Source organism: Rissa tridactyla, chromosome 4 (genome assembly GCF_028500815.1).
Source record: "Rissa tridactyla isolate bRisTri1 chromosome 4, bRisTri1.patW.cur.20221130, whole genome shotgun sequence".
Taxonomy (NCBI): Eukaryota; Metazoa; Chordata; class Aves; order Charadriiformes; family Laridae; genus Rissa; species Rissa tridactyla.
In genome coordinates, this window is record NC_071469.1 from 88,957,657 (window position 1) to 88,970,375 (window position 12,719).

At 37.4% G+C, this 12,719-nt stretch overlaps 2 protein-coding genes across 3 annotated transcripts in view; one reads left to right on the plus strand and one right to left on the minus strand.

Moving 5' to 3' along the window:
• CDYL2 (chromodomain Y like 2) overlaps positions 1-12,719 on the plus strand; it is a 62,390-nt gene that overhangs the window by 44,049 nt on the left and 5,622 nt on the right. Inside the window, exons 4-6 of the mRNA XM_054197799.1 lie at positions 5,659-5,831; positions 10,484-10,694; positions 11,427-11,570. Coding sequence (XP_054053774.1) covers positions 5,659-5,831; positions 10,484-10,694; positions 11,427-11,570 — 528 coding nt within the window. The remainder of the gene's footprint in view (positions 1-5,658; positions 5,832-10,483; positions 10,695-11,426; positions 11,571-12,719) is intronic.
• LOC128908164 (uncharacterized) overlaps positions 1-12,719 on the minus strand; it is a 98,897-nt gene that overhangs the window by 38,927 nt on the left and 47,251 nt on the right. For both annotated transcript variants that reach the window (XR_008465876.1, XM_054197800.1), the window contains exon 2: positions 57-193. Coding sequence is in view for 1 of the 2 variants with exons in the window: in XM_054197800.1 (XP_054053775.1) it covers positions 57-86 (30 nt within the window). In the remaining variant the exon portion in view is untranslated. The remainder of the gene's footprint in view (positions 1-56; positions 194-12,719) is intronic.

Here is a 12,719-nt window from a genome sequence, read left to right on the forward strand (position 1 = left end):
GGGTCTGAAAATGTATGAAATGAAGGACTTGGTATGTTCAGGCTGAACAGACATACCTTCACATTGCTGGCCGTGCTGTTCCGCATCAGCAGCGTTCAAATGCTGTAGCCAGTGAATTAATTCGGGCTCTTCAGCTCTGCCAAGCCAATCCATTTCGTTCTTTGAAAATTTTCAATATGCCGGGAACCCACCTCTGTGGAAGAATAAACGATAAGCATATAATAGTCCTCCTCTTGCATCACCAGCATAGAGTATTTCTGGAACCTTTATTGAAGCTCACTTGAAAACCAGGAAATACATTTTAGAAAACTACATTACTGACCAGGATCTGGATGGTCAGGAATTAATCAAGGTAATGAGTTCTCCACATTGAGATTGTCTGTTTAAAACTCATCCAGGCTGAGAGCAATTGAAAGCTCTTGCTCTCTGAAGGCTGCTTGCTGGCAAACATGAAACGACTTCCTTGGCCTCGGTCCAGGCTGCAGCCCATGATCGTTCACACCAGAAAATCCAGCACCTCCAATATTGGCAATTCCACACCCTTGCTGGCAATTACAGCAAAAATCCAAGGAATTGAAAGGAGGAATATGTTGAATGCCTTGTCCCCACAGTTTGTCAACCCTCGCCATAGCTGAGACAAACTGACAGAGTATTTTAGGGACATTTGCAACATTTTTGGTTTTGACACCTTTTATCACCAGTGAATAAGAAGTACAAACACAAAATTCCTACAAAATTAAGAAAGTGTGTTTCATTTTGTCAAAAGAAATGCCAGCTTCAAGCTTTATTAGGCATTCAGTACATTATGTTTGCCAAACAGTAAATGATTAATTCACTCAGAGCAGGTCTACTCGGTGTGGTTAAAATAGTGCTCTGGTTATTCTCGGCCCTCTACGTTAGGAAAAAAAGAAAAGGTGTGCACTGCCCATAATCATTATAAAATTAAGCTTATACAAAATCACTCCCACCCCTAAACAACCCTGCTTCCTTTTGTGCATTATCTTAATCTTCAGATCAAATTTAATAGTTTTGTTCAACCATTGGCCTCTGCTATTTATGCCAATTTAATTAAAATAGCGAAGAACTTAGTTATACAAGAAAAAAAAAAAAAAATAGAAATGCTTAGAGAAGTTTGCCTGAATCTTCGTCCTATGGTTTTGGTAACCACATCACACCTGTGGGTTTGTGCAAGTGATTTTAGCGTGAAATGTGCCGATGCTCCTTCCAGCAGCATTTGCACTGATTGAAGTTGGCTCAGTGCCACTCTAGTAATTGAGTTTTTTTCTACAAATTGTTCTGGGCACTACAGAAATTCTTTCTTATGTTTTACAAGACCTTATAAAACTTCCAAGCCAGTGTCATGAAACAGCATAGCTTGGTTTTATTGCAGGGGCTTAGGTTTGTTACTTTTAAAATTAATTTTTAAAATAGATATGTAGAATATTTCATCATTATAAATTCCATTAGGGCATTTTCTCTCGTGGGTCTTTTGCTGCTTCTGAAGTTCATTCTCCAATGATGATGTTGCCGTTTTAACTCAGCACATTTCAAGGATCCAAATTCCGATCAAATTTAAGATTAAATGGATCCATCCCCTGTTTTTACTTTACACTATTAATACAGCTAGGAATTGCTATTCCCTGAATTAAAAGCAAAACATACCCTAAACAGCTAATGTTTCCATGGAAGACTGATACAACTACCTGAAGTACACTTCTCAGACAAAAGCATTAGGTTTCAAATTTCTAACCATGAGAATTACAGGGTTGGAAGTTCTACCAGGTGCATTTTGGAGCACTGGTTTGCCGTCACTTTTCTTTCCTTGCAACTTTTCCTAATTTAAGAAAAAGGCAGGTACAAGTTTACTGTTACCTATATTTTTGCTCTCATACAAAGACAAATTGTGGGGTTTGGCCAGTATTTCTGTCTGAAGCCAGCCTTGTAAGTTCCTAAACCCTTTATTTATCAAACAGAAAGGACTCAGCATCTGTTTGCACGAAGAGTCAGTAAGTAACAAAAAGTGTATTTATTTAAAAAGGTACGAGTGTGGAAGAGGTCCTGAGAACAACTGAATGTCTCTAAAATTTTATTTTACTGTAATATTTGCAGAATGTTTACCTTGAAGAATATCAACAGTGAATCCTTAGAGATTCAGAGAAGTTAACCTTTTAAACTAGTATTTCTATTTATATGAACAAGAGACTTCTGTTCAAGACACTTTGGGTAATTACGGTGATAAATTCCCAGCTCTGATTTCCCCAGAATGTAAGCAACACTGAAAGCAAAGGGCACCAAATGCCTTTTAAAATTTCCTACTTCCAGTGAAAGGCATTAAAATAAGCTTTTAGAAGCTTAATGAAGTTTTAAAACATTTTGTGTTTATTTTGCAATATAAGGTGTCCTGTTAAACAACTAACCAGCTTATTTTCTTGATGGGATTAAAAAAATAAGCAACTTTTGAGAAAGTGTTAATTTTATCGTATATTTGGGTTTCAGTAAAACAGTAAGTGAAGGATTAGGCCTGGTCTAGATTTATAATTCTATAAATTATCATAAGCTAAATAACTGGCCCAGACTGTTCTGTAAATACTTCCTCAGAAATTTTAGTCAAATGTATTTGAATAGAAATACTGTCCCCACAACTGAGAATTAACTAAAAGACCATAAAAAAGCTAATTAAAAAAAGCACGGAACTGGAGAATACTGCTATGGAGCCCTGCAAATAGAAATATTAGATCTGGTCCACTAGAGAAAGTAAAATTTAATTGAACAAATGCCATAGTTATATCAAAATGAGGGAAGGTTTAAGGATTATGGAAGAGAGAAAAAGAATATGGAATCTGACAAAGGAATGTAACTAAAGACACATAGTATCTCTATATTTGCAAACTGAATTCACTACCACATGAAATGGAAATTTGTGCTTAAAACCAGACAGCGGTTCTGAATTAAAATTATATTTGCTTTCCAGTAGTGCAGTTTAATACACAGTTCTGCAACCCTACAGACAAACCATCTTTTTTCTCTCTATTTTATTGTTAGTAGCTTTCCTATAATCGTATAAATCTGTAGAGAAACCCCCATACCCAGAGAAGCAACGAGGAAAGCCATGATGCCGAGGCATTCGGCAGCAAGGGCGGGCAGCAGGTTGGCTGTGAGTAGGCTGAGTGACAAAGTGACCAGCTGAATTTTGGACTGCACCAGCAAAGGAATCATGCCATAGAACAAGGGAGTGAGAACTGACTTTGCTGGCATTGCTGTATTCCAGCGAGCCTCTGAGCACCTTTTGATGATAAAGTTAATGACAAACTTACTGATATTAAAAAAAAAAAAGAACTTTTTGGGGCCTGAAAACACCAATATATTATGGTTTCCTGGTTTCTGATACTGTTTTCTTTTACTAGAAACCAGTGGAGCAGTGAAATTAAATTTCCACTCCTGCTCAAAAATACTATCCAAAATACTGTCAAAGCCTTCCCATTTTCAACCGTATCTGACAAATCAATTCCTAATAATGGACTTTTAATATCACCCTCTCCAAAACATTGAAAAAGCAGTGATAGCAGAATATTGGTTTTTCCTACGAGTAGTAAAACCTCTGCTCAAAAGTTTGTTATACTCCTAGATGGCTTTAGCCATCCAAATCAATGAGGGGTAAGATAAAAAAGAGGCAGGTTTGTTACGGTAATGATGTGTTTGAAGGACAGCAGTGGTAACATCAAAGAAATGGTAGATCTGCAAATACCACTGGAGGAAGGGGAACTGCAAAGAAACTTGCTGAACGGAGTCTCCTGTCGTGGCGTCATGTTTAAAGCAGCACTCCTCATTGTATATAAAAATGTTTGAGTGTTATCCTCTGATATTATTTATACATCCTCCCTAAGAAAGGGCAGATTTTGAGAACATTTAAAATAAAGAGGACAATCTGGCATTCACATGGAACTAGGAAAACAAAAATATGTATCCTTTTTTATTCTAACATCTACCACCTTCTGAAGTTTCTTTTTTAACTTTGAACAGAGGTTTTAGGGTGGGTTTTTTCCTTTGTTTCCCCTTTACAAAATGCGCAGTTTTGCTGTGTTTTTACCAACTGAGGGCTGACACAGCCTCTGAGACTCTGAGAATAAACAGTACTTGTAAAATCGCTGAAGACATTTTTGTACCTGCACAAAAATTTCCAATACACTTCCAAATTCTGCTGCTTTTAATTTACTTCACTTCCACCCACTGTCACATACTCGGTTATTGCAGGCGTTCTGAAGTGCACTTGTGAAAGTGAAGCATCTAAAAGTTCACCACCTGCTTTCTCATGTCCTGGTGTCAGCAGCCAGTGACAATCATTCTGATGCAAAGAGGTACGGAAAGCAGGCAGGTAGGATTGCACTGCACGGTTTCAATATACAAGTTCAAGCTTGGTCTCACAAGCCATAGGATTTCTAATAAAAAGCTACCTCAAATGGTATAAACAAAGCTTCTGTTCTGTGTTTAGGACATTTCTTAAATAAGACACTTCAGAGATCTAAAGAATTTTTGGAAACAGAAAACAGTGAACGAATATAATCACGAGCTAAAAATCTTGTTTTTCTCTCACGTGGCAACCATGTTTAATCCCTCAACCACATTTTGCTATCTTTTACCTAAATTTACACGAACAGGAAATCTTTCAGTGCAGAAGAGAAAAATTTGACTCAACAGGACCCTGTGTATAAGAAGTAGTCGGACACATCAGTATGTTTAAGCATTGGAAGTGTCACACGATGAAATCTCAGCCCTACTTCAGTAGGAGCGAATCACTAAAGAGAAAAGGGGAATCTGAAATGCCTGAAATCAATTACAGCTTACAAACTCTGCTGAATTGTGAGCAGACAAGAAGCTACCCATCAGAAGTTTATGAAATAATATTTCCTTTTAAAAATCATGAGGAAAACCAGTTCTGCTCAGATGAAAGGCTATTTCCTTACAATACCAGCAGCTCAATTCTATACAGATTTTGATTAGGTTTGATTTATGGTGCAATTAATAGCTTGATCCAGTTGTAAATCAGAGTGTAAAAATGTGTCTCTTTCAAGCGGCTCTTTTGCTCTAACTTTTGTAGACTTTTAACGGTATCACTGACCACAGAAAAATGCATAATATATTTGTCATGTTGATGTATATGATGTCCTCTTGTCCTGCCTTGCTCTGGTTCAAGTCATATAAACCATACTAGTTGAAGAACTGAAAACTGGGGTTTATAGATTTTGCTTACAACCTGCTGAGGTTAATAGGCTATTGTTGTGATAACCATGTTACTGAGGGTACAGTGATGTACACTGAATATACACGATGAAAATAAAAAAGTGTTATTTGAAATTATTAAATTGCAATCAAATAGCATAAGCTAGCTAGAATTTCCCATAGAATAAGCAAAGAACGGCCAAGTCCTAAAAACTCTGTGAATTAGTAAGCATCTACAAAGCACTTCCAGATATAAAATATTCTGTAAACTCTCAGTGTTATCATTCTAAGTATATTAAAATTATATTAATATATATAATTGATGTAAGTATTAATAGTGCCCAAAATGTAAGTCTCTCAAAATCAATAAGGTTTGTAAAACTAGGGAAATGATATTGCAACGGCATGCATGTCGAATTGTTTACTTTTCTTTATCCACAGATCATGAAGGAAGTTCGGAGAGCATTGTGCAATGCATCAGCTGATGACAGTAAACTCTTACTTCTCAGCGCAGTGGGAAGTGTATTCTGTAGTGGCCTAGATTACTCATATTTAATTGGCAGGTTATCCAATGACAGAAGAAAGGAAAGCACTAGGATTGCAGAAGCTATAAGGTGACCCAAGCTTACCTATGATCTCTAAATTATGAAATGCAGTGTGTGATTATAAAGCTACTTATCAGGTCCAAAAATGTTGTATATTTAAGTGTTGATTGCATTCTAATTATAGTCCTACAAATTTGTTTAGTAAGAAGAACCTTGGACCTTTCCTTGTTAGAAAAGAAAGCACATTTATTCCAGTGCTAATATCCATAGGGATTTATTTTATTCCACTTCTCTGTATTTAATATTTCAAATCATTCCTCCAAATTGAAATACAACTTTGTTGTTGTTTTTCCAAATTAGCTGTTGCTTCATGTTCTAAAGTGGTTCCTGAAAGGCAGATATTTTACTTGTTTTAATGTTCATCGTTTTAATGAATTTCAGTACAAATGAGAATCCATGGCTTACTCATATTCTGTTGAAATAGCAATCTGCCACTGTATTTCAGAACCTTATTAGAAGGGTCTCCACTCTTTTTCTGAAACTTAAATTACTTAATATATATGTAAATGTAGTTCTATTTTCATAACTAAAATGTGACTTTCCTTATATATATCACATTACCTTAATAGAAATCCAGGGATTATGACATGCAGTCTACAAATCAATCTGCACAATACATCACCAAATACTTCCATTATCCACAAGGTATACTTTATACATATTTAGCAGATCTTCCAGTATAAATTGACATTACTCCTCTAAAGCCAATGGTATTTCAGCAGTCTGTACCAGGAAAGGGTTTGGTCCCTTTTTTCCCCCCACTTCTTAAAAATAAATATTATTCTTCTGAAAGCTTTAAAACCTTATGCTACAATTCTATGAAGGAATATTAAATAATTTGCTCTACAACAGATCTATATTTTGGATATATTAGTATAATGCAAGGTGAGGTCGTTACATGACATATATTAACCACCAATTATCTTGGTTACAACTACTGCAGATCAGTTTGGATTCTCAGTTTAATACTTTTGAAATTCTCAAAGTAGTAATTATTTTGAAAGAATTTAAAATGTACTTCTTAAATAAAATAAAGTATGACCTGTTTTTAAGACCCTAGCTATGCTTGAATATCATGTAGTGAAATTTAAAAAAAGAAAAAACCTTTGAAGGACACATCCTAATTATTATTATTTTTTAATGTGAGGGATTTTTAATAATGTGGAACAAGAAAAAATATGGGGGAAGAAAATCAATATTGTTCGAAAATACAGGCACACTTACACTTCATTGGAAGATAAATATTTAATGTTATTAATGTAAATATTGTGTAGATAGGTATAATTATATATGTATACATTTATCTACACACATGTAATATACAGATGTACTTATCAATTCAACAATTAAATGAGTATAAGCCAGACTATGAGTTTTTCCACCCATGGACTCCCAGAACACTCTTGAAATCCTGGTACAATGTACTGCTCCTTGTCAAGAATGTCGGCTTCAGGCCCACTGGAAATAGATTTTTATTGTACTTCTGGAAACAATACGTTACGTTTTCCATTTAGCACTCTCTGTGCTTTCTTTGAACAAAGGACTCAACTCATGGAAAATATACTGTAATAAGAGTAGAAAAAAATGTACACTTCGCTTTTTCAGTGGTTAGGATGTCCTAAAACACATTAACGGATCTCTGCCTCCACTGCTTTACATCAAGTTAGACGTGTATCAAAATTAAATTAAAATCTTGATTACCGCATGTTTCCACTTTCTAAAGTATGGATCTCATATACTGATCACAAGTTAAAACTGAAGTTTAAATACCCATCAAGTCTCATCTCACTTGGAATGCCTTATTTATTTGGCCCCTGTCCTCATCCACTGCCTTTGGGGCTTGCAGCTCACAGATGTGTGGCACTGTAGCTTCTCTCCAGGTCCTGAACATAGATCCATCAGACGTGTGTCTGGCATTGCATTCCTGGAGGAGGTGAAAGGCAGGCAGACAGACCACACTGCAACTGTGCATATGTGGCCTACAGAGCCCTGCAATTGAAAGACTCGCTGGAAGGCATTCCCAGCATCAGTCTCCCTTGTCACATCATCAGTCGGACATCGTTATGTGACCTGATGCATAAAATTCTGGGTGTGCTCAGAAGAAAACAAAGGAGGACAACTTTATTTGCTCAACTTCTTTATAGTCTTTGACATACTTATAAGCCCTGACCTGCAACTAGACCTCTGCAACGATGCAGAGGTATCTGAGCATCCCAAAGTGTATTCGATGGTCAGCTTCCCAGATATCCTCTGGCAAAACCAAAAGTCTTCTGCACATGACACTTTTTCCTGTCTTTGAGCTTCTGGCTCTATGGTGCAACAACAGTTACAATTTTAAGTCCTTTTCAAAGACTGCCTTGAACTGAAACAAGGATCTTCTAGCCCAGAAACTACATGTGTGAACTTCCAGTCATGGAAACATGGCAGGTTCTAGATACAAAGATGACTCACCAAAACAAAACAAATAACATACCAAAAGGGAACACAGAGAAGTGGAGTGCTAGACACTGCCGCTTCCGTAGACCAAATGCAGGCATTTGTTCCCCTCACAAGATCCCAATATTTTAGCCTTCCACTCCATCCTATAGGTCGCATGTTCCATACCCATCCATTATACCATCCTCTGTGCTCCCCATCCTTCCCTCATGGCAGAGGCTCACTGTGTCTTCTTAATGTTCTGTTCCACTCTCTCCCCACCTCCAGGTCCTCCTTTCCTTGCTCACTCCTATGACAACTTCCCATTTCCTTCAACCCTTCCCCTCCATTAATGTGTTCTGCTTTGTTCTTCCTCCCCATCATCTAACCATTTCCTCTCCACATCCCTAATTGCTTTTCCATATTCACGTCCAGTCCCATTTATCACCACATGCTTCCTGCTTTTCTCCACAACATCATTTTCTTCTGCCTCCGCATGGTCCTCAGATCTGCTGCCACCATTTATCTATAGTTTGTTCTTTTTACCTAACATTTGTCATATCCCTATCTGTAGTCCTACTTGGGAGGCTTACTTGCTTAACTACTAAGATTCTCAAAATTTTAAAATTAATCAGGTGCAGCGATCCACAGTCATCACTCCACCATAAACAACTGAAGAAATAACGAGCTAAGGGAACAGCATTGCTTCTGCAAACAAAAATGAACCACAACTCTCCTTAACCCTGCTATCCTCTAGAAAGAAATGGTCTTGAACAGACAAATTCTTCATTTCACTCTCTTTGTCTTGCCTCTGATCTTCTGTTTTATTACTCACTGTATGAACAGAGCTGAATCAATTCCCATGAGTCTCTATTTTCCCATGGTCAAAAAAATCAACTCCTTACTAGATAGCCCGAAAAAAAGAACCCATTCATTGAACATTTAATGCTGGGTCACCTCAAACTCTTCATTTTCATTTAAAATATAGCCAATGCCCTTGCACTTCAGTCCAATAAAATACTTATCTTCAGTATATTTTCCGGTTTTTGCCAAATCGGCACTCTGCCCTGCAAGGCACACCTCCTGTTCCCAGATACAGAAGTCTAGGTCTTTTTGACCTCACTGGGAGAGCTGCAACTCATCAAAGGGCGCATTTGACAAAATGTTCTTTCCTAAAATCTGTCAGCAAAGATGCGCTCTGGACCTAATAAATACCCAGTGCAGGAACAGAATCTCCTTTTGTTTTGAATTTGATTTATACATGTCTCTTTTCTAAAGTAATTGAGCATCTCGTTTGCCTCCATATACCTGCTGTGCACTGAGCTGCTGGAGCCCATAATTTGCCCACAATTACACTCATGCTTTTTCCTAATTGGTGTATAGAATGTTCCATTCAACAGATGTCTTTCCACAGTTGCTGGTAGATAACTTATTTAAAATACCTCCTCATTGCACAGCATTTAACATGTTCTAGTTCATTCATCCAGATGAATCTGATCACATTTACTTCCCCATTATTTCTCATCGCTTCACATTTACTGTTGTAGGCAGGCAAGGGCATCTACTTTGTCACCTCTTTGCCAAAGACATTTGCAGTGAAGACCCAACAGATTGCTAACGTAATTCTTTCCCTGTTCAAACATTTCTCTTTCTCTCACTGACTCCCCTTTGTGGGTCTTATTCTTTCCACTGGTGTGCCGTAAACGTTTACTATCTCCCAATCCATTGATGGGACTTGCAGCAAGCTTTGACAAGCTTTTGATCTTAAGAGGACTTTTTGAAAAAAAAATAAATATTCAGCAATCCACCTTTGAGTTTCCTGTCTTTCATACTATAATATGTTCATCAAGTTAGCCAAACCAGAATCCATACTAGCCACTGTGGAACAAAGTGAGAAGCGCTATGTATACAAGCTCACAAGTAACTGGTCCAGAAGTAAACCTAAACCTAACTAAACCATTTTGCAAAAAGTACAACAGTCAGTGCATTACAGTTAATCAATTCATATACAACATATACAAAAGTATTCAGGAATTCGGAAAGATTAAATAACTAAATACGAGCAAAATTTTCCATGTGCAAATTAGAAAGTATCGTGCAATTCTGACCTCGTAAAACTGGGCCATGGCATTTATTGTGTTCATCTGTGGTTCTAATTATTTTTCAGTTTAATTACTTTAAGCTAGGGTATTTATCTAAGCGTTACTTCTGTATTCAAGATCTTTCTTTTATTTTTTTTATTTTAGGGATTTTGTAAAAGCTTTTATTCAATTTAAGAAGCCAATTGTGGTTGCTATCAACGGCCCTGCTCTTGGGTTAGGAGCTTCTATTTTACCACTATGTGATATCGTTTGGGCAAGTGAGAAGGCATGGTTTCAGACACCATATGCAACAATCCGACTCACTCCAGCTGGCTGCTCATCATACACATTCCCGCAAATTCTGGGTGTTGCACTGGTAAGGTTTTCCATCTCAAATTGTTGAAGAACCTTTCTTAAATTCATGCTCTTCTTTCTCTCTTTAAAAAGTAAAACAGAAAACAACTGTTTCTCTTAACTGTCATGGATGGAAATGAAATCTGTTGAAAGTTCATCCAATCCCTAGCAATTTCTTATCACAAAATGACCTCAGAATTCAATATATTACACATGCTGTACACAAGAAAGAATGAACACTGGTTGAAAAAGCCAAGATTGCCAAGATCGTAGAAAAGACAAGAAATGCATTAGCAGAATAGTGCTGCAGAGTCCTTGTCTGTGTTGTGTTAGGATTGTGTAGTAATAGAGCAAGATACAGCTCTCTGGTCGCTAAAGACAAGCTGTAATAATTCCAGTACGGTTGCTTGGTATTTACCAGTATAACAAAGCAGAATTTGCCCCACAAAGTATTTTATACTGGGTTCCATGACTCTTGGCACAGTATCGCTGTATCACTGACAGTTACTCTTGTAAAATCAGCAATACAGATTCATCATGCATGCCAGCACATTTCTCTTAAATGAAACCCATGCTGTGCTCTGGCCACCTGCACAATCCTTAAATAGCTACCGAAACTCCTTTTAAAGTATTTTGCAGTATGGAAAGATACGGGAGAGCATTTGTAAATTTAATCTTGAAAATAGCAGGCAAGTATGGAAAATTTTTAAGGGAATCATAACCCAAGATCACAAGTAATCTTTTGGTTTCACAGGCAAATGAAATGTTGTTCTGTGGGAGAAAGCTGACAGCACAGGAAGCCTGCAGCAGAGGACTAGTGTCACAAGTATTTTGGCCAACAACATTTAGCCAAGAAGTGATGTTACGAGTGAAAGAAATGGCATCCTGCAGTGCAGTGGTAAGAAATCAAACTCCTTTGTGACTATATTATATTTCACAGAGGTAAGGTGTGCTCCCAAGGCTCATCGCATGGTGGGTCCTCAGTTTCCACAACCATACCGGTAAAAGGAGACTAACAGAAAATCTGGATAGGGATCAGTGAGCTCACGGAGTTTCTCATTTTCCCCATCTTTACATTTATTCAATATTAATGGAACCTCCTTGCCGCAGATTTTGTAAGGGGATTTTAGCATAGGTTTCCTTCATGAAGGTGAAAGAGCCTGAAACTATACAACAGCACTGGGAGATCTCTGTAGGGCCAGTAAGAAAATGTATTTGCCTTTCACGTTGTCCTGGCCTACTGTGTTTCAGCTGAGTCTGCCTTCTTTTCTGCACCTGCATAATTCCTGATTCTGCAGAATGTTCTACACAGTGCACCAGAAGGGTGGGATAGTGTCAGCTAACCTCTGCTGTGAAGGAGAGGTGACATCCAGACACAGAGGGATTTGAACACAGTCTGGTCACAGTGTTTACTTTTGTGTATGTAAAAGTTGAAAGAAAATCCTTTCCTTTTTTTAATTCCTAAGGTTTTTTTCCTTCAGGCAGATATACTCCTATTCTGGGCACATCCGTGTTTAAAAAAAAAAAGGCAGTGAAGAAAGTGATACTGGCTGCAATAAAACAGCACTAACTAAAGTGCAAATTGTTGCTGTTTCTTGCTAGACTTCCTATGCCTGAAACCGTCTTAGCATCCCTGAGTTTCATTTAAAAGATCCGTTGTAAAAGAGAGGGTAGAGACACAGGAGATTTTTAATTAAATGAAGTGTAGATTAGATCTCACAAAAGACATTCGAATGAAACTCTCTGGAAATGTAGCATAAGCTTATTTGATCATACTGATATAATGTGTATTATATGAGTTGGGAAAACCTCTGGGCCATACTGTGAATTCTTCCTTCCTTCACTGTTATCAGCTGTCAATGAAATTTTCTCTTGAGACCTGTTAGAAGGACTGGTGCTAACTTGTGGACAAAGATGAGAGTTAAAACTGGCAAGGACTAGATTTACTCTCTGAGATCCTAAATGCAAATCAGGCTGAAGTCACAAAAACAAAGAATATGATGAGCTCATCCAAGTTCACTGTGGATACTTGTTCACAGACAGAAAA